The sequence below is a fragment of the Talpa occidentalis genome, unplaced genomic scaffold (assembly GCF_014898055.3).
Source record: "Talpa occidentalis isolate TD23 unplaced genomic scaffold, MPIMG_talOcc4v2.1 talOcc4.4, whole genome shotgun sequence".
NCBI lineage: Eukaryota > Metazoa > Chordata > Mammalia > Eulipotyphla > Talpidae > Talpa > Talpa occidentalis.
In genome coordinates this window covers 32,137,500-32,158,177 of record NW_023604295.1, presented here as the reverse complement: position 1 = coordinate 32,158,177, position 20,678 = coordinate 32,137,500, and the positions used below count along the sequence as shown (strand labels likewise).

Genomic DNA, 20,678 nt, shown 5'->3' with positions numbered 1-20,678 from the left:
ATTTGCCAAAATGTCAATCTTGAATTATTAACTCTGGGTGGTGAGTTGGCAGAGTTCTTATTCTTTATCTTTTATCAACATTTATTTTTCTACTATGAGCATTACTAATATATGAAAAAATGTAAGTGGAATTCAGACTTTACTATCACCATGTACCCTTAGAGGCAGTGTATGTTGGGGTGTTGGGGCTTCCCCAGTGTGTGTTTGAAGCACATGCTCCAAGAACTCTGTGCTCATTCCAATGCTTTCTAAGTGCATTCCACAAAAATAGCTCTGTAACTATTGCACAATGTCCAAGTTGTCAGATATGCTAGGTTAAGATGTTCATTTCCTACAATGTTTGCCGTGCGTCCCCAGGAGGAAAGACATTATGACACACACATTACTGAGCCATGGAACCCTCTGACATCCTACACAGAAGTAACAGGACTTCTACTTAACATATTTTAGGAAATTCCAGTGTAAAACCTGAAAAACAAAGATTGTTTACATGACCTATTTCAAAGGATGATCTGGTTTCTGTCCTGTTTCCTAGCTTGAGACTGGTTCATCTCAAAACAGCCCCACATTTATCATATTTTTATGTTCTCAAGATTTAGATTCTTAAACACAATGTCTTTCTTGTTGTCAGGTCATTTACAAAGTATTTTTCAAACAAATTTCGATTAGCAGATTGAGAAATCAACTTGGTCAGTTTTTTAAAATATAAAATTATCACGGTATAGTAAAAGTCATGTTTCTGTGAAAATTTTATGTCAGTATATAGTCACATAATATATATATATATATATGCTTGTGTGCACTGGTCACAATATACAATGTATTTAACTATGAGTTGCAATCAAAAAAATTGAAAAGTCACTGAATTAAAGAGATGAATTTATTGGTAAGTAGAAAAAATCAACATCTATTTCAATACACCCAAACCCTTCTCTGTATATATATATAGAGAGAGATAGATAGATGGATAGATAGATAGATAAATTAAAAGAAAAAAATCAAAGCAATACAGCCAGCTAGATCCTCAACTTACAAACAAGTACCAAAAGTTTGTTTGAATAGGGTGCTTTGAATTTTTCTAAAGAAACTACTATAAAGAGATTAGGTCCTTAATTGGTTCACAAAAGCCAATTTAGCTTAAATATAGTATTGAGGTTATTACAAACTTGAATTTCTCTACCTTGTTTTTGTCTGAGGTTCTAATTATCTCCAAGGATATTCTCCTTGCACCCACACCGTGGTCCCAGCACCAAATAACTCTTCAGTGAAACAAACACCCACCATTCAAAACAGCGTTCCCCAAATTGTGCTTAGGATTTCAGAGGAAGAAAAGATCCAGCAGCTCTAAAAACCTGAGGTAACTGAGGTAGAATGTGGGGCTCTCCAGAACATCTTCCACATGCCCCAAGTTTGCTTTCCTCCTACTTACATCCCAGCTCAAACAGACTTGCTCACCAACATTTTTTTTTTCATCTTTAGGAGGTATTACCTACTAAAAAAAAGGGTAACAATTCAGTGTACCATTTTTCAGATCCCCAAGTTATTGCAATAAGAGAAAAAAATATTTTTATATTTGTATGTGTACATACATGTGTGATTCACTGGCTTTAATGTTGATAATTTGCTGATAAAATCAAGAGCTGTTTTTATCACCTGACAGCTTTTCTCATAAATTGTTTAGGTATAAATATTCTAAACGAGTTTCTCTGCACCGAGACAGAAGTCATCGGTGCCTAGAGAAGCATGATCTGTGGGATCTCATATGAAATCAGGAACTTGGGGTAAAGTAGAATGCTAGTACTCTACTCTCTGCTCTAACCAACTTTTCACCATGTCCTGCGAGGTTATGAAGAGCCTGAGGAGTACATTCACAGACAGCTCAATAAAAGCTGCTCTAAGAAGTTCCTCAGACATTTGTGATATGATACAAATATACAAGCCCCAGCATCATTCACATGGGCAGAATACAAACTGGCATTCTTAACAGGATTCCCATCAAATGGAACAAATCTTAACCAAGGCACTAAATTCTCAGGTGAGGCCTACAGTCAAGCAGGAAGCAGGTTTTTAGTATACTCTGACCTAGGAAATCTCCGGCCTTCCGTGGCTGTGCCAGCTGCCACATGTGGACACTCTGGCACAGCTCCAGCAGCCCTGGGTGGGAACAGATTGCAGGTGGGGTGCTCTGTGCAGGCGGCACTCAAGGTCTCAGTATAACCAGCTTGCTCTAATCATCACACAGCCCTTTGGCTATCAAGTTGTCTCAGCATTTTCAATCCACATCACAGGCCCCAGATCCTTTGAAGACTTTGACAGAGAAAAATGGCTGCAACAGGATGCCCCATCAAATAGCCTTCTGGGCCCTCACAGAGCAGGTTGAGTCACAGCAAACACTTGCCAATTGTTCTGGGCTTACCTCTTGCTTTTGTGTACCACGACAAGTTTGGGAGGTTTAAGTAAGGAAGAGGATTAGAAATCATTTCAGCATATACTTTTCAGGTTCCGCCAGACAACCTTTTATTACATTGGAAAAGCAACACTAGGCACTAGATCTTGCAAAATATGTTCTGACCAACTCTAAACTTTCTGAAATTAAAAATACATAACCACATCTGTAAGGGTTTTTAAATGAACAAAAAAGTTAAATACAAACTTTCTTATGCAAAATAGATTATTGTGTAACTGGCAACCTCAAAGCCAAGTACTAAATTTTCTTCCACAAATTCCAGTGGGGGTGAAATGGGAAGGATGTAAATCCTAATGAGTATAAAACTTAATTTTGGCTTTATATATAGAAAAAAAAAACCTTTGAGGAAAAATAGCTTTAAATTGAATAACATCTTTTGAAATAAACATCTCAGGTCAGTCTTTACAATTCTGCGACTTACACTCAACTAGATCTGGGATGTAAATGAAGATTTAGGGTTTACGGTTACTTCAAATCCAGTTTCAAGAGTAGCCAAGTCACCTTATTTCCAGAAAGGGAAGTCTCTTTAGGATGACCAGGACACTCTTTTGAAGAAGCTTGGGTAGTCAGAGTTCCTGGGCCACAGTTTCACTTTTCCATGACATGGTGCAAAGCGGTGGTGTCAGTGTTCCTCGCAGAAGAGTCCTACGCCGCACCTTGCTAGATCTCCAAGCCTCCAAAGAACTGAGAGCCTCCAGCTTCAGGTTGGCAGTTACTGCTCCAGCATCAGAGAAGTTAATGAACACTTCCTTCCTCCCCCAACTGATTTCCCTTCTCATCTTCAGCAGGGAGTGGTGCTTGATTAACATTCTTTCCAGAAATAAATAGTTCAAACAAGTCATTCAGAGCTAATTATAAAAGAGCAGCAGAGAATAGCCACTGCCCATTATGTTTGCAAATGAGTGAGCATTGAATGAATACACGTGAACAAACACACAGAAAAAACAAATCACAGAATAAATCCTGCATTTCCCACATTCATAGGGAAAAAAATATAAAAAAAAAAAAAAAGTATTAGAGTTTGTTCTTGTGTGGGCTGAACAGTCCAAGGCTCCAAGCAGGCACAGCCTTACAAACAGGGTTGCAAGCAGCCTCCCCGCACATCAAGCGCAGTGAGAGGCCTTCATGCACTTGACAGCTCAGTACCTGTGAGAGAACAGAGGTGATGCAGGGACTTCTGAACCCACAATGCATGAGGTATATGGAAATGTCTGTTCATGAAAGAACCACCAGCAGCTAGAGGGACCAGGCAGGGCATTCTCACAGCAACTGCTGGTGAAGGATTTCCCACACCATCTTCTTCCGGAAGAGAGGCATCTGGTGCTGCAAAGAATCCAAAGACATGACATACGTTACACGTTACCGAGCAGAACATCACAACCTTTAGAAATAATCGTGTAAATAAAGTAGGATGTCCATGGCTTTATGAAGATGACTTTTTATATGAAGACATAGAAAAGGTTTATGATTTTTACTATTTACGTATCATAAATATTTTATATGTTAAGGGAAATCAAAGTAGGGTATGGAAAGTAAAATAGGGTGCAACAACTTCATAACTAAATATGTACCAAAAAATGGAATATCAAATGGCAGCAAGGGAGGTAATTTCCTATGTATATGTATTTTCATAACATTCTAAAATGAACACATTCTGCTTTTTTTTTATGAGAAAAACATGAATTTTATTTAAATACAGAAAAGAAATCCATATTTCTGTTTGGCCAAATGTTGCACATTGCCAACTTCTCTCCTGCAGACCTCACTGTTGGAACAGACTAACAATGCTGAGCTTCGCGCTCCAGGGACCTGGGGCACCCAGCTTGCCATGAAGGGCCAAACTTCTGATATCGGGCACCACCCAAGCTGGAGGGGCCAAAGCCCACCCAGTGCCACAGTTTGAACTTTGCCCTTGAATGTCCTGAGCAAAGAGGATGCTAGGAAGGGGGTGGAGTAAGTGACCATTTTGCAAGGTTTTATTGTAAGAAGGAGCTACGCAAGCGGGAGCTGATGTGAAAGGCAGGCAGCCACTCTCGGGTCAGATGGCTGTGGGCCTTCATACTGCACACCCACACTGTGGCGGGGGGGACCCCAACATTCAGCTCCTATAGCTGCAATTCCATTTAGAACCACCTGTTGGTAACTGGAACTTCTCCTCCTCCCTCTCCCCTGCTAATTCTCCCTCTTCCTCCATCCCATTGGGTAGAATAACATTTTTTTCTCTTTTGCTGCACCAAAAGCCCTTTTGTTTGCATTTGTGGTGGTGGGTGGCTGGAACCAGTAGGAGAGTTGTTAACCCAGTGACTAGCCCCTTTTAGCCCCTATGACTAGTAACATCATGTCATTGGGTTCAGAGGACAAATAACTCCTTATTATATAGAATGAGATGCTTTACTTAATATAACTACAGCTATATTATAACTATAACTGACACTCACTTTATGGGCCAATTTCCCCTGTAACTTAACTAGCTCTCTTTTTGATGAAGTCACTTCACAACCTTCAGGTACTCCTGGTGCTTCATTATAGTTAGATATACCAATTTACTATAGACTAGTGATTTTCGTACATGGAGGGGTCTAAAGTCTTCACACATGGATTTCTAAGCGATTCTAAATAGTTCAAAATAAGAGTAAAAACTGCACATTTATTCTTAGTAAAACTTCTGAACTTAACCAGTAACAAGTGCTTTTCAGACTGCAAATGCATTAATTCAGCATGAGAGACCTCATGTTGCTCAAAAGTCAGGAATGGGGTTTAGTCCTACTACTCAATAAGTACAGTTAGGTAGACAACATCTATCAAAATGAGGTCTGTTAAAGGAAAAATATGTTTTAAAGGGTGTTGTTCTCAGTTGTAGAAAGGTTGGGCATTCACTATTACAAGCAAATTTTCAAGAGTTCCCAACATACTTGAATTTCCACTCAAATGCAGAGCCTTAGAGAACCAAAAATAACCAGAACAGAAAGGAAAAGCAGTATTCATAGTTACATCTTAGACTTTCAGTGTAAGTTCTCACAGGACCTGATTTTCTCTTGTGGTTGCATATTCTGACATGACTCCACCTTTGGCTAAACATATCAGTAACACTCAGGAACCAGTGGCCACTGGAGTTCAGAGATACAGAAATTGTCCCACTGGTCACTGAAGACAAAGGATAAACCTAAGAGCAGATAAGTGACTCCAGAATAAGACTCTGGCCAACATTTACAGCATAACAGGAGAAGCGTGAATACCATCATTAAGAGCTTAATGTATGCAGAGCACTGCTAACATGCTCTAAGTTCATCTTGTTTAGTAGCCAGTAAGTGGATGAGGTGGGGTCTTCACTCACCTGAGTAAATGTGATGGGTTTGTCCCTAGAGATATAATCTGCATATTTACAAGTAAACATTCCACAATCACTGCCATTCAACTGTTGAGGAATCTCCTAAAATTACAAAAAAAGAAAGAAAAGAGGGGTAAAATTTCATCAAATACAAGTTCCTCTAACTGTGGATAAAGTAAGGGTGTCCCTGGTGGCCTATCAGTGCTATCACAGCTATGGCCTGTGTTTGATCCCTAGTCAGAGAGCTGACCCACATGACGCAGCAGACCTCTCCCATCTCTCCCACTGCTCCCAGCAGCAGTGTATTTCAGTACACCTGCCTGTTCTGCTCCCCACTCTGTCTCTGGTGAATCCTCTTACCCCCACACATCTGGCCTACATCTTAGTTCTTCTATGCAACAAATGAATTTTTTTTAAATGATAAAAGTTGGGCCTCCCTGGTGGCGCAAGGGGTTAAACACCCGCACTATGAAGCAATCCACTGCCTCTGCAGCACAAGTTCAATCCCCGGCCGGTCAGGGAGCAACCCATGGTGCAGCAGACCTCTCCTGTCTCGCCCGCTGCTCCCCTCAGCAGTGTATTTCAGTCAGTCTGCCTGTTCTGTTCCCCACTCTGTCTCTGGTGAATCCTCTCGCTCTCCTGCATCTCTGGCCTGTACCCCAGCTCTTGTATGCATAAATAAATAAATATTTAAAAAGAAAAATGATAAAAATTAAGTCTGGTATTATACAAACACACACATATACACACGAATGCAATGAGTCTTTATGCGGTATAAAAACCTGGACACTAGTGTATGTGACCTCATAGAAAATGCTTTTCAGTAGGAAAGAGAGAAGTAAATTAAATGTTCCAACTCTCAACTCAAAGAAGCCCAACTAAAAGAAGGTTTAGTACCAGTGTTAGAAAGAAACAGACCCAAAATGGAAACAATTGTGACAGGCCCCACCAAGATTTAATATCTAACCTAACTGAATTTTCAACCTCTCCCCAAAGTTAATTTTAAAACAATCTGGAGTTCCCAGGCCAGCATCAGGTGAGATAATGTGCAAAAGACCTCTCTACTTTCCCTTGGAAGCAGGGGACGACAGCTTAGCCTGAAATAATCTTTATTTTCTTTTGCTAATAACTTTGTCTCACCCTCTTTCTGACTATAAAACTTTCCATTTTATATAACCCATTGCAGAGCCTTTCTGCTTTCTAGAATGGGATGATTCCCTATTTCATGGACTGGAATAAAGCCATTTAAAACTCTAAATTTATTCAGACGAATTTTGTCTTTTTTTTTAACACTAGAAACAGGAATTCTAGTCAGAATTATTTCAGAAACATTTACAAATTTTGAAGAGGGCTAAAAGTGGCTCTATAAGAAATATGTTTGCAATACAACGAATGTACTTCCATATTGCAGTTTAACTTCCCTTCCCTAGTCAGAAAAGCAAGTCGACAGTAGGAGGGGGGACTGCAGTCAGAAAATATTATGTACAAGAATATATTTAGAGATAGCAGACAGACAGAGGGGAAGAGATCACATTTTTACAATTTATTATTATAAGTATTCTATTAGTCATTGTTGTTAATCTCTTACTATGCCTAATTTACAAATTAAACTTTATCACAGAAATATATATAGGGAAATACATAGTATATATAAGGTTCAGTACTGTCCATGGTTTTAGGTATCCACTGGGGATCTTGCAACATATCTCTTGTGGAGAAAGGGTACAGTACTGATTTGTATCCCCACAGCTGCCAGCAGGAAAAAGAAAAAAGTTTCCTGATAAGCTTTAAGCAATTAATATCTTGCCTTGATTTCTCAATTCTGGCTGGAGGCAAAAACAGAGCTTCCTGGAAGCAGCACTAAGGACATCAAAAGCCTAAGGCAGTGGATTCCAAACTGTTCTGAGTTAGGCTCACAGGTTCCCCCAGCACAAGATAATAAGAGTCTGATTCCACTGCTAGAAAACATATGTGAACACACTGTGAAAGGTTTGCCTCCCCATGCCTCATACATCCCTCAAGCAGGCAAGAGAGCAAAGCCATCTGCATGGGCTTAAAGTCAGAATAGGCGCTATCCTGTTCTATTAAACAGTCACGTAGGAATCCAAAGCCTGTGGGTAAACCAACCTTTCACCCCGCGCCCCCCAACTTAGGAAATCAATACAGCTATACCTAGAAATGAAAGCGAAAAGCCTCCTCTCAAAAATAATTACATTTTTGGCATTAGTGAGTCAATGTTCATATTAATTCTACATATATATTTCTCTATAACAAGCTATATACATTGAACTCAAACTTGTTACTGTTGAAACAGATCTCAAAGCAAAATTTATTGGAATGTTTGGTTCAAATCTTCACTTTATCTAATAAACTTTTTGTCTAGCTATCACTTAGATTTTTATTTCAGTTGACACACACTAGATGGCAATTACTCAATTTTTATTCAAATAAATATGGAAGACTATTGTAACAAAGAAAAAGTTGCTTGAATGTGAACACCATGAGGTAGGTATCCCATGCTTTTCTCCCCGGCCCAGCATCTCTCATGGTAGAGAGAACTATAGACTCCAATATACAAAAGAGAACTGATTTTCTTTAGGATCCTAAGTATGGAACCCTTAAGACAAAACAAAATTCCCAGTTAAGTTTTGAACAAGAATTTTAAATTTTTATTAGCACCAAATAAGTAGCTGACTTGAAGTTATTGGGTTATTTTTCCCCCCTGATTTTCTGAGATATGCTAGCATCCAGTTAACATCTACAATTTAGGTGAGATGTAAAGGCTAAGAGTCTGATTCCACTGCTAGAAAACATACGTGAGCACACTGTAAATGGTTTGCCCCCTACCACTACCTCCCCTACTTGTTAACTGAATTTCTAAAGATTAAGAAATAGATCATTCATAAGGTACACACTTCAGGAGAATGCATGCCTTAAAATGTGAGTGAGTAAAGGGAGCAAGGAAGCCAGTCTAAATAATATGCCACTGTCAGTAAATGCAACCAAGTATTTCAAACGCAGATCACCACTTACATGTGGCTTCATGCTGTAGTGGGTCCACTCTAGAAGATTCAGATCAATATTTCTTTTGGTCTTACTTTCATCCTGTAAATACTGACTAAAAAAAAGAAAAAAAGAAAGGATATTTGGATGAATATCTGTAGATAGTGACCATTATGATTACAAAGAACTCTTTGATGTTTCAACAGATATGCTATTCTCAAATCTATCTCCATTTGCTTCTTTAAAATGTGATTGCCAGGCCTCCCTGGTGGTGCAAGGGATTAAGACGCAACCTATGAAGCTATCGCAGCCACTGCAGCACAAGTCCGATCCCTCGCTAGGGAGGTGACCCACATGGCGCAGCAGACCTCTCCTGACTCTCCCGATGCTTCCCTCAGCAGTATATTTCCATCAATCTGCCTGTTCTGCTCCCCACTCTGTCTCCGGGTGAGTCCTCTCACCCCCCACAACTTATTTACCAACTGGCATGTACCCCAGTTCTTGAATGCATAAATAAATAAATTTTTAAAAAAATAAATGAACAGGGCCTCCCTGGTGGCACAAGGGGTTAAGCACCGCACTATGAAGCAGTTCGCAGCCTCAGCAGCACAAGTTTGATCCCCGGCCGGCCAGGGAGGGACCCACATGGGGAAGCAGACCTTTCCTGTCTCACCCACTGCTCCCCTCAGCAGTGTATTTTAGTCAATCTGCCTGTTCTGTTCCCCATTCTGTCTCTGGTGGGTCCTCTAACTCCCCATATCTCTGGCCTATATACCAGCTCTTGTATGCATAAATAAATAAATCTTTAAAAAAAAGAGAGAGATAAAAGAGGACTCAGAATACACATTCTTTAAAAATAAATAAATAAATAAAATGTGATTGTCTTTGGTTTGCCTTTGGTTTTAATTTTTGAGTTATCTGCTTATAAAAATTGTACATGGTTACTTTTAGAAATATGCAAAAGACTACATAATAACCATTCAGAAGTAATTATTATTAATGTTGTATATTATTCTAGTTCTCTACTCCATCCTTATACACACAATTTAAAAACACACAAAAGGACTTCACTTTAAAACTTGCTTTTCCCCACTTGAAAGATAAAAAGTAAAACAACTGGCCAAGACTCTCAAATACAAAAACAGGTATTGCCATGAAATACAAAAAAAGGCAGACTAAAGCAACATTAAGTACATGGGTGAATCCTGATGGGCTTCCTGGATTAGGAAAAAATACTATCAAAGATACCCAAGAGGGTCTCTCTGGTGGCACATCGGTTAAGTCTCAGTACTATGAAGCTACTGGCAGTTATAAGTTCGATCTCTGGCCAGAGAGTTAAACCACATGGCACAGCAGACCTCTTCTGTTTCACCTACTGCTCCCCTCAGCAGTGTATTTCAGTCAATCCACCTGTACTGTCCCCACTCTTTCTCTGGTGAATCCTCTCACTCCCACCCCCTGCACCTCTGGCCTGCACCCTAGCTCTTGAATGCATAAATAAATATTATCTTTTAAAAAAAAGACCTGAAGAAATCAGAACATGAACCATACTTATTTTTCTAAGTATGACAATGACAGTGTAGTTATGTATGAGGATTTCTTTATTCTTCGCTTCCAGTGAACAGATGTTTAAAACAGACTTGTCTCCCTGATTTACTTCCTCACTGTAAGTTCGTGTCACCTCATTTCATAGCCAATCAGTGGGCTATGTTTTTTTTTAAAGATTTTATTTATTTATACATACAAGAACTGGGGTGTAGGCCAGAGGTATGGGAGGTGAGAAGATTCACCAGATACAGAGTGGGGAGCAGAATAGGCAGATGCACTGAAATACACTGCTGAGGGGAGCAGTGGGAGAGACAGGAGAGTCTGCTGCACCATGTGGGTCAATTCCCTGGCAGGGGATGGAACTCATGTTGCAGTGGCTGCCCATAGTTTGACAGTGCTTTGTCTTTAACCCCTGCGCCACCAGGGAGGCCCAAGTGGGCTATGTTTTAAAGGCAGTTTTCCAGCAATTACTATTTGAAACAGTTACCTACACATCACACACTTTAAAATTTACACTTTAAAAGTTCTATGAAATGAACTCACTATCAAGGAGAATACAGACACATGAGTGGGCTTAAGAATTTGGCAGAAGCAGCTCTCTTGCCCACCTGTGTCTATGCAGGTACCTCTTTTTCTTTCTCCTTTGCCTAACCTGCCCTTTTCAGGGGCAATTTTTTTTTTTTTTGCTCCCTTTGTGTCTATGCAGGTGTCCTTTTCTTCCCTTTCCCTTATATAATAAATTTGCCATTTTGGATATATTAAAAAAAAATTGGTGAAGTAATAGTAATAAATACTCCCCAGGCAAAGTCTGGATCCATTCCAAAGAAATCTGATTAAAATCACAGAATTCCACTAAGATATATTTAAATCTGCAATGCATCACAAAGGTGCTTATAGTGATGCTACTAAACACAAATTCTCAGCATCAGATTTAGGCTTCCTTTTAGACAAAATGATGGATTCAAATTCAGTCCTAAGTGACTATAAAGAACCTTCACTATATTATTCTGCCACCATCAGTGTCTTCTAGAATGATACACGGAATGATCACCTAAGGCAATCTGAGGTAACAATGAAGTTTTTCAACCTTTACTTACAGGAGAAGTTCACAGATCCTGTGGCCCTTTTGTCCCATAGAATCCAGATATTTAAGACACTTTTTTCTTAGGTCTATCACCTATAATGGAAAAATATAACATCCAGAATAATCTTAGTCATAACAGTAGTGAGAATTTTATTTCTCAAAAGAAAAGCATCTTTTAAAAATCAATACGTGCCAATATGAATGAAATTCTAAGAACACACTTTTTACACATCACAGACACGAGCTTTGTTTCTATAAAATTATGTATTTCTATTCTGAAAGAAAGGCCTAGAAACTTATTTACCAAAACATTAGTCATCCTCAGAATGATGAATTTTTTTTGCTTTTTTTATACATATACTTTCCTATAATAAAGCTGTACTATCTTGAAAACAAAACTAAATAAATAACCTATATATACTAAAATTTTCCTAGAAGCACTATAAGTAGAAGCTCTTCAGCTACAGGGAGTATCTTCTATCTTTTGTAGTTGTTCAACTCAAGAACCATGAAGAGACTTGGCAGAGTATACCTTTAACATATACTAGACAGCACACTAGACGTACACAAGACAATAAAGCACAGCCTTCATTATTTAAGAACATAGTCACGGTCTAAATTTCAACAATTAACCTTCTCAACTTACCACTAGGCTCCAATGTACCTTCCGATGAATAGGCACTAGAATTAGTTCCTGTTCAAAGAGATTGACCCCTTTGGTCCATCTTTTCACTGCTTGGTAACCTCCAGACTTTAATTTAGGATAGAAGAAAGTACTGAATGCATGAAGTGCTGGAAAGCCTTGTTTTTTATTTCTTTCCACTAGAAGATTCATGTAAAAATTAATGACCTGTAATAACAAGACATTGTATGTCAGAACTTAGCAAGTACATTATCTAAAATAAACTTCTCCCTACCTGAATTAGGATGAATTAAAGGTAAGCATCTTATTTAGGGAAGAAAAGATACTAAATGTGATGAAATAACTCTTTATGGCAGAAAGATGGAAAATAAAAATTGATCAGTGCAAAATGGGAGGGATAAGAAGGAATGAAATTATACTTTTGAGGTATCTGAGACGAGAGCCAAGAGAAGGAACTCAAAAAGAAAATCATCAACAATGAAAAGGGGTATATGAATTATATCACACCAAAAATATGTAGAAATACTAACTGGAAATATAAACATACATGGGTAAATTTTACATGTAAGTATACATAACTTATGCTTAAAAGCATTAACTAGAAATATGCCAAATCATTAAAATGTTAATTGATAATTCCCTTGAATGATAATATTTTTCTTTCACTTTTGCTATACTTTCCATAACAAACATATTACATTCATAATGTAAAACAAAACACTTTGAAAAAGTTTTTAAAAAATGTGCTTTTATATCACTAGTTGGGGGTAGAGGCAGCTGCAAGAAGGAAGCAAAGGAAGAAAACAGGGACTGAGCAGTTGAGGAAGGACCAAATGAAAAATAGTCAAAGAACTACAAGTTAGCTTTAAATAAATATGTAAAGATGCAAGGAGACAGATTAGGCAAATTTTTAGTTAGCACTCAAAAGAAATAAATAAAAAGATGGTGGCTAATATACTCCCAATATTACTGAAAAGTTAAAATGGCTCCAATAAGAATTCATCTTTAAAAAAACATCACTTGGGCCTCCCCTGGTGGCGTAGCGGTTAAGCACTGGGCTGCGAGGCTGCCCGCAGCCTCTGCAGCACTGGTTCGTTCCCTGGCCGCCGGTGAGGGTCCCACAAAAAAAACAAAAAATCACTTGTTGCTTCCTTCCACACATCTGGTGCAATCACGGAAAACTAGTAAATCAAGTGATGAATGAAACAACACAAGGATGCATAAGAGGGAAACACTGCTAATTAAATGCAGCAGCAATAAGAATTAACCCTCTACTTAAATGTTCTTTGTTTCAAATAATACTGGAAGCTAGGGCCTCCCTGGTGGCGCAGTGGGTTGAGCACAACGCTGTGAAGCCGTCCGTAGCCTCTGCAGCGCCGGCCAGGGAGCAACCCACATGGCATGGCAGACCTCTCCTGTCTCGCCTGCTGCTCCCCTCAGCGGTGTTTTCAGTCCATCTGCCTGCTCTGCTCCCTGCTCTGTCTCTGGTGAATTCTCTCACCCTCCCGTGCCTCTGGACTATACCCCAGCTCTTGTATAAATAAATCTTTAAAAAAAAAATTTAAAAAAACAACCTGGAAGCTGCTGTCTGAAACCTTTATAATTGGGTAGAAATTCCTTGGTTAGAAAGGGAAGTGGCGAGGACCTAAGGGCAAGTTAATCAGCCATTTTCTCTGTTTGTAAGTAAAAACCAGCCATGTTAGTGGGGTCGGGCACACTTGGCTCATGATCTTGGCCAGGCAGTTTTGGTCTCAGCGGGTCATTTGGGATTCCAGGTCGGCAGAAAGGGTAGGATAAATTTAAGAATTTATCTCCCTCTTTTCTCCCCGAGTTGTACATTTCCTCATTCCCCTTCCCTTGTAAATAAACCTTTTGTTAACCTTTAAAAAAATTAAATAAATATCATGATAGTCAAGGATGGGGTGAGGGGTAAAGAAAAAAAGACAGCTTACTTCATCATTGAGCCAGTGATAGTTCTTTAAGGTCTGGATATCTCCTCGGGTGATTCGCAATTTGAAAGCAGTACTTAGGATCTCATCCTGTGGGCCATGGCCTAAGGCATTACTGATTTCCTTTTCCATGTCCTGAATTAGAAAGCCCAGAAGTTGCTATTTTAATGTACAACAATTATCATATATGAAAAGTCTGAGATGGAAAAAGGTTTTTCATTTCTATAAATTTTTCTTGGGGAAAAACATATCAAAGACTACGAAACTAAAATACAATAAGGTTTAAATTAGGACTACAAAGCAGTCTTACTAATGGTTATAAAAATCTAGTCCAATCATTAACTTCCAGAAATAATAATTTCATAATATTTAAAGTAGTCTCAATGTGGGCCTCCCCGGTGGCGCAGCGGTGGAGCGCTGGGTTGCGAAGCTGCCCGCGGCCTCTGCGGCGCCGGTTCGATCCCCGGCTGCTCCCCGGCCACCGGTGGAGGGTCCCACATGGCGCGCAGACCTCTCCTGCCGCCCGCTGCTCCCCTCGGCGGTGTACTTCGGTCCTTCTGCCTGCTCTGCTCCCCGCTCTGGCTCTGGTGAATTCTCTCACCCCCCTGCGCTTCTGACTGTACCCAGTGCATGTATAAACAAAACAAACAAGCAAACAAATAAATAAAGAAAAACATGCCTCTATTAAAGTAGTCTCAATGATCCCACTGCCATTTATTGAGCTTTATTAAACAAACATGGTGCAGATGCTTGAAACACATAAATAATCCGTATTTATGGGGAAAGGATTATCACCATTTATGGAAGAGGTAAAGCTCAGATAATTTAAATTATATGCTTTCAAATCATATAATTAAAAGGCAGAACATGTACACATATAGAAGAGCAAAAATATAACCCTACAAATTTTAAAAAGACAGAGCCAATATTTGAACCTACAAGTGTCTAAATTCTTAAGTATTTGCTCCTTTCACAATACTATAAAAGTATTTTTATACTTATTTATCTCCTAAACTTTTATTTAAAAACATCAAAATAACAAAATTAGGACACCTGAAGATGGAAGGAAACAGGCAGAAGCTAGAAAACCAGGCAGCAGTCTAGCAGCTGAGTGCTCACTGATATGGCTCCATTATTCTAAAGAATTATGTGGCCAAATGCACATTTAAGACATAAACCGAAACTAGAAACCCAACAGAAATTATTTTCATTCAAATATTTTTAATACTGCTATGACAACTGCACAAAATTTTGCTATTTTATGGTTTTTTCTCTTCATCCACATGCCCAACAGCAAATGTTCAAGAGCTAGTCAATGAATAGGACTGACTACTATCTACTAAAACAACACTGGAGGAGGCAAAATGAGAGCTTACATTTAGATTAAGAATTTTTATCTACTTTCATTTCCTTGTTTTCTATAAGTTCCTACTATTGTGAAATGCAATAATCATTGAAAGGGGACATTTTAGGAAACTTTTTTGAAAAAAACTGCAATGATCCCATTTCTAAAGCCTATACTATATAACCAAAATATTTGAAGATTGTAAAAATTATTTACAAAGAACCCATTATTTCACGACCTGACAATTATGTCTACTCACACTTGCTGAACATAAAGTAATCTCATCCCTTCAGAGGTGACTAACAATCAATGTAACCATGATTAAACAGTCTTTGGGTCAAATTTCTTTGGTAGATTCATTCCGCACCTGGAGAAACTCCTCAAAACAAAATATTCAAGTCTTGAATAAATGATGTTATTTAAAAATATCCTTCAACACAAGAAATAATACCTCTGTCAGTTCAAGAAGATCATCCGTCCTTTTATCCCGCTCTTTGCCTGAGCAATGTCTTTCTTTTGTCTCCAGAACTGACATTTTCCTCCTTAGCAAGCCATTGCTCCCGCTGCCCAGGCGGAGTCGGGCTGATACTTCTTCAGACAGGTCCGGTTCTAGTCGGTGTCCCCTCCTCTATAAAGAAAGTTTGTTTTCTATTGACAGTTTGATACTTGAACATATAAATATATATAATTCATGAAATATAAAACAGTGCCATTATCTTGAAAGAAAAGAGAATTCACAAACCCAAATTAGGAAAACTTGAGCGTATCTGCCTTTGCCCTGACTGCCAAGAGGGGACAAAAAATTGTTCAAGACCTAAGCCTCAAAGAACACGTTACAAACCATGAAACAGAATACTGGAGGTAGCAAGGAAAATAGTTCTAATTCTCTTAATCCAATTCAAAATAAAACAGTTAAAAGACATTTGAAAAATCAAGCAAAAAAATGATCTATAATCTCATCACTTAGAACAAATCACTGCTATTCTTATATTAAGGAAAGGTGTTCTACTTCATCTTTGTAAAAAGTAATTATGTATTATAGAAAAATGCACAAAACATTAATGCACCACCTAATTTTTGTAGAAATAATACCTTTGTATTCATGATTCATGTCCACAAATAGAATTGTGCCAGCATCTCGAGATCTTTCCTTATTATAAACCTATGTAACACTAAAACACTGAATTTAAATCATCTTGTAGGCAAACTATTTTTTAAATTAGGAAATTTATTTAGAATTAGAGTTTTGACCTAGAGCCACACTAGTCTCAACTTGCCTAGCTAGTACTTTTAATTACCAGATTTAGTGGGCCCAGGAAAGCAAAAGGTACTGTCCTTCCCCACAGTCCCAGAAAGCAAAGGCTTCAGAGTCAGCTGGGCTAGGAGCAGGATGGAGTCTTATCCAAGTAACAAATATACCTCCAACTCTGTCCTTTCTCAAGTTTAGTTCCCCTCTTCTTCAGTTTTTGGTCGACAGTTGATGAATAATAATTAAATACAATTAAACACACAAGGAAATGGGGACCATTAGAAAATGGAAGTTCTAAGAATTATAACAAGACGATGACTTAACTTTTCTTATGAAGAAGTCTAATGGAAGAAAAGAAACTTGATCAAACTGACACTTAAAGCAGTCCCCTAAACTTTAGTATTTGTATGTATCTAAAATGTGAAATAATCTAAAACTTCAAGCCTGCACTGGAACACTTCTTATTCCAATACTGATTTAGAAAATACAAATTCCAATTAAGCAGAAGATTGTCAATATTTTCAAGTTGATCAGAAATCTTGACTGTAAAAATAAAGTTCTGAACATATATCTTTCCTAGAGATACATGGTTTAAAAAAAAATTCTCCAGGGCCTCCCGGGTGGCGCAAGGGGTTAAGCACCAGCCCTATGAAGCAATCCACAGTCTCTGCAGCATGAGTTTGATCCCTGGCCAGCCAGCGAGCAACCCACATGGCACAGCAGACCTCTCCTGACTCTCCCACTGCTTCCTTCAGCAGTGTATTTCAATCTGCCTGCCTGTTCTGTTCCCCACTCTGTCTCTCGTGAATCCTTTCACCCCCCCACCGCCCCCAACATCTCTGGACTGTACCCCAGCCCTTGTATGCATAAATAAATCTTAAAAAAAAAAATTATCCAAAGGAAGTCAGGCAATACAGGTTAGGGCTGGGATGGCAACAAGCTGGTATCTCTTACAAAGATGGCTACCAGAGAAAAATCCAGCAACTTAGCAGGAAGCCAAAGTTTGCATCCTCAATACTTGATGCTTTTTCTTTTTTTTTTTTAAAAAGATTTATTTATTTATTTATTTATACAAGAGCTGGATACAGTCAGAAGCACGGGAGGGTGAGAGAATTCACCAGAGCCAGAGCGGGGAGCAGAGCAGGCAGAAGGATCGAAGTACACTGCTGAGGGGAGCAGCGGGCGGCAGGAGAGGTCTGCGTGCCATGTGGGACCCTCCTCTGGTGGCCGGGGAGCAGCTGGGGATCGAACCGGCACTGCAGAGGCTGCGGGCAGCTTTGCAACCCAGCGCTCAACCGCTGTGCCACCGGGGAGGCCCAATACTTGATGCTTTTTCAAAGGAAACAATAATTTAAGTAAAATATATCATCTTATTTTTCATGGGCACCAAATATATAAAATTTAAATAGGGTTTCTACTTACACCTTCATTTTCAAGTCTGATTCCCACTGTTTTTTCTGTATCAGAAATTTTCCCCTTTGAACACCTGGGGGGTGAGGGGAGAATTGAGAGATTACAGATCAGATAATTTTAACCTGGTACATGTTATACTAATTTTATAAATAAGAATTAATAATTGGTAACCAAAATTGCCTTGAGTTTATATAGTTCTCTACACCATGAATCAAAAATTTTTCTGAAAATTTTTTATGCTTTGTAGGTCATTTTATGGTTTTTGTCACATCTTTTCAACTTCTATTGTAGTTTAAAAGCAGCCAGTGACAGTATGTAAATAAATGAGCATGACTTTATTTACAAATAAAAACAATAATAGGCAGGTATGCTAGATTTGACTCATGGGACATATTTTATCAAACTCTGCCATAAACATGCTATGAGTTGCCTTTACTGCTTTTATACAAGAGACGCCTGGTCACTAGTGATGCCTATCACACCTCCACTCCCATATTTTTTTTATTAATGATTTATTTATGCATACAAGAGCTGGGGTACAGGCCAGAGGTTCAGGGGTGTGGGGGCAGGGAGAGGATTCACCAGAGACAGAGTGGGGAGCAGAACAGGCAGACTGACCAAAGTACACTGCTGAGAAAGCAGCGGGTGAGTCAGGAGAGGCCTGCTGCACCATGTGTGTCGCTCCCTAGCCAGCCGGGGATCCAACTTGTGCTGCAGTGGCTGCAGATCGCTTCATAGTGTGGTGCTTAACCTCTTGCGCCACCAGGGGAAACCCTCCACTCCCATTTAAATGGCACCTGCATGCCTGGTGGCACAGGGGTTAAAGTCTCAACACTAGCAAGCTGTCTCCAGCCACTGCAGCATGAGTTCTATCCCCAGCCAGGGAGCTGACCCACATGGTGCAGAAGACCTCTCCTGTCTTGCCTGCTGCTCCCCTCAGCAGTGTATTTTATTTCAGTACATCTGCCTGTTCTGCTCCCCACTCTCTCTGGTGAAGCCTCTCACCACCCACACCTCTGGCTTATACCCCAGTTCTTGCATGCATGAATAAATAAATCTTTTTAAAAAAAAATCAAAAACAAAAGAAAACTTAGAATGAACTGAACCATATACCTCTTTTCACTTCTTACTGAGCACAGAGGTCCCCTTGTTTCAACAACTCTATCTGTGAGGATGGTAAAGAAAAAAAGCAAATGTTACCTTTATTAATTAATCATATAGCTACAATTTCAACTTACAGTCTGTAAATTATCAAAACATTTAATTGTTGAAATGTTAAATGAATTTCGAAAACACTAGCCTTCTTATAAATTAGTAACTTAAGAAACATATCTCTTTCTTTTTAAAATATCATCTTTAGCATAAATTGGCTCATATCTGCTTATTTAGTAAAGTCATTTAGTAGACAGTGTAGAAATATGAGGAAATTAACATAAGGAATATTAAGAAATTAATTGTAGGCTCACATACTATTTGCTAGGAGTAATAATTAAGTTAGGAGTAATAATTAAGAGATATTTTATGAATCTCATCTTGAAATAGCTGCTGTACTAACCCACTTGTCAGCAATGTCCTAGGGCTTAAAATGTTTTAAGCTGTTTCATTATTGTAGTAGGTAGTGCTTCAATTTCATAATAATGAGTTAAAGTCTTGTACACCATGTTTCACTAATATGTCATTTCTTAATTTCATAACACATGAACTAAGGTCATATATTAAGATAGGGCTAAATCTTATTATTTGGGAACTCACATTGTTTTGGAACAAATTGAGTTGTTTTGACTCCATGACTTGGCTCGTCCCCCCAACCTTTGGTCTTTAGAGCGTCCATCTGACTTCTTTGAGAACTTAGAAACACAAAAAATGAAGAACATGATACAAAAGGAAAAAACCTACCATAAATACTCATATGTCTACCGACAAGCTTCTCCAAACAAGAATTACTGAAACATCAAATTACAAGAGAAAAGAAATAAAGCAGCACCCTCTGGGACTACAATAAAGAGTCTAATCCAGATTCTAACATTTCAGCCACATTACCCAACCTCCAGTTTCTCCATTTGTAAAACTGGATGCTCTCGATCACCAGCACCATCTTAACTAAAAAATCCTAGGTTAAAAATTGAAAATTTTCAAATGATATACTGAAAGAGAGCCTTAAATAACACATCTGCTTTTACATGAAAGCAAAATAGTTAAAGGATTTTGCCAAATGACAAAACCAAAAAAGAGAAAATATTGACATTCTGACTTAAGGAATTTTTTTTTTTTTTGGTGGGACCCTCGCCAGCGGCCGGGGAATGAACTGGCGCTGCAGAGGCTGCAGGCAGCCTCGCTGCCCAGCGCTCAACTGCTGCGCCACCAGGGAAGGCCCAAGAAATTTTTTTTTTTTATATTCACAACCAAAGTTAAAATTCCCAGGCAAATAATTCTTTGTTATTTTGCATTTAAAAAGCTAGAGGATCTCATAACTTGCTCACCTTCAATTTATTGTACAAATGTCCAGGCTCTGCTCTGCATATTCTCACTCCACTTGTTAGAATTACCAAGTGGACCTCAATCCTGAACTCACATATTTTTTACCCCCTTTTTACAGGTGAGTGTATGGTTAGACATCAACTCTTTTTGCCACTTTCATATTTTGCTCAA

General features: G+C 38.7%; 1 protein-coding gene across 3 annotated transcripts in view; it reads right to left on the bottom strand.

The window, feature by feature from the left end:
- Window positions 1-2,604: 2,604 nt before the first annotated feature.
- SENP2 (SUMO specific peptidase 2) overlaps window positions 2,605-20,678 on the bottom strand; it is a 38,202-nt gene continuing 20,128 nt past the window's right edge. For all 3 annotated transcript variants that reach the window (XM_037525235.2, XM_037525236.2, XM_037525237.2), the window contains 10 exons: window positions 19,782-19,876; window positions 19,143-19,194; window positions 18,039-18,102; window positions 15,819-15,995; window positions 14,026-14,157; window positions 12,077-12,280; window positions 11,444-11,523; window positions 8,829-8,913; window positions 5,802-5,897; window positions 2,605-3,790 (listed from right to left, as the gene is read on the bottom strand). In XM_037525235.2, the coding sequence (XP_037381132.1) occupies window positions 3,728-3,790; window positions 5,802-5,897; window positions 8,829-8,913; window positions 11,444-11,523; window positions 12,077-12,280; window positions 14,026-14,157; window positions 15,819-15,995; window positions 18,039-18,102; window positions 19,143-19,194; window positions 19,782-19,876 (1,048 nt within the window). In that variant the 3' untranslated portion in view covers window positions 2,605-3,727. The remainder of the gene's footprint in view (window positions 3,791-5,801; window positions 5,898-8,828; window positions 8,914-11,443; window positions 11,524-12,076; window positions 12,281-14,025; window positions 14,158-15,818; window positions 15,996-18,038; window positions 18,103-19,142; window positions 19,195-19,781; window positions 19,877-20,678) is intronic.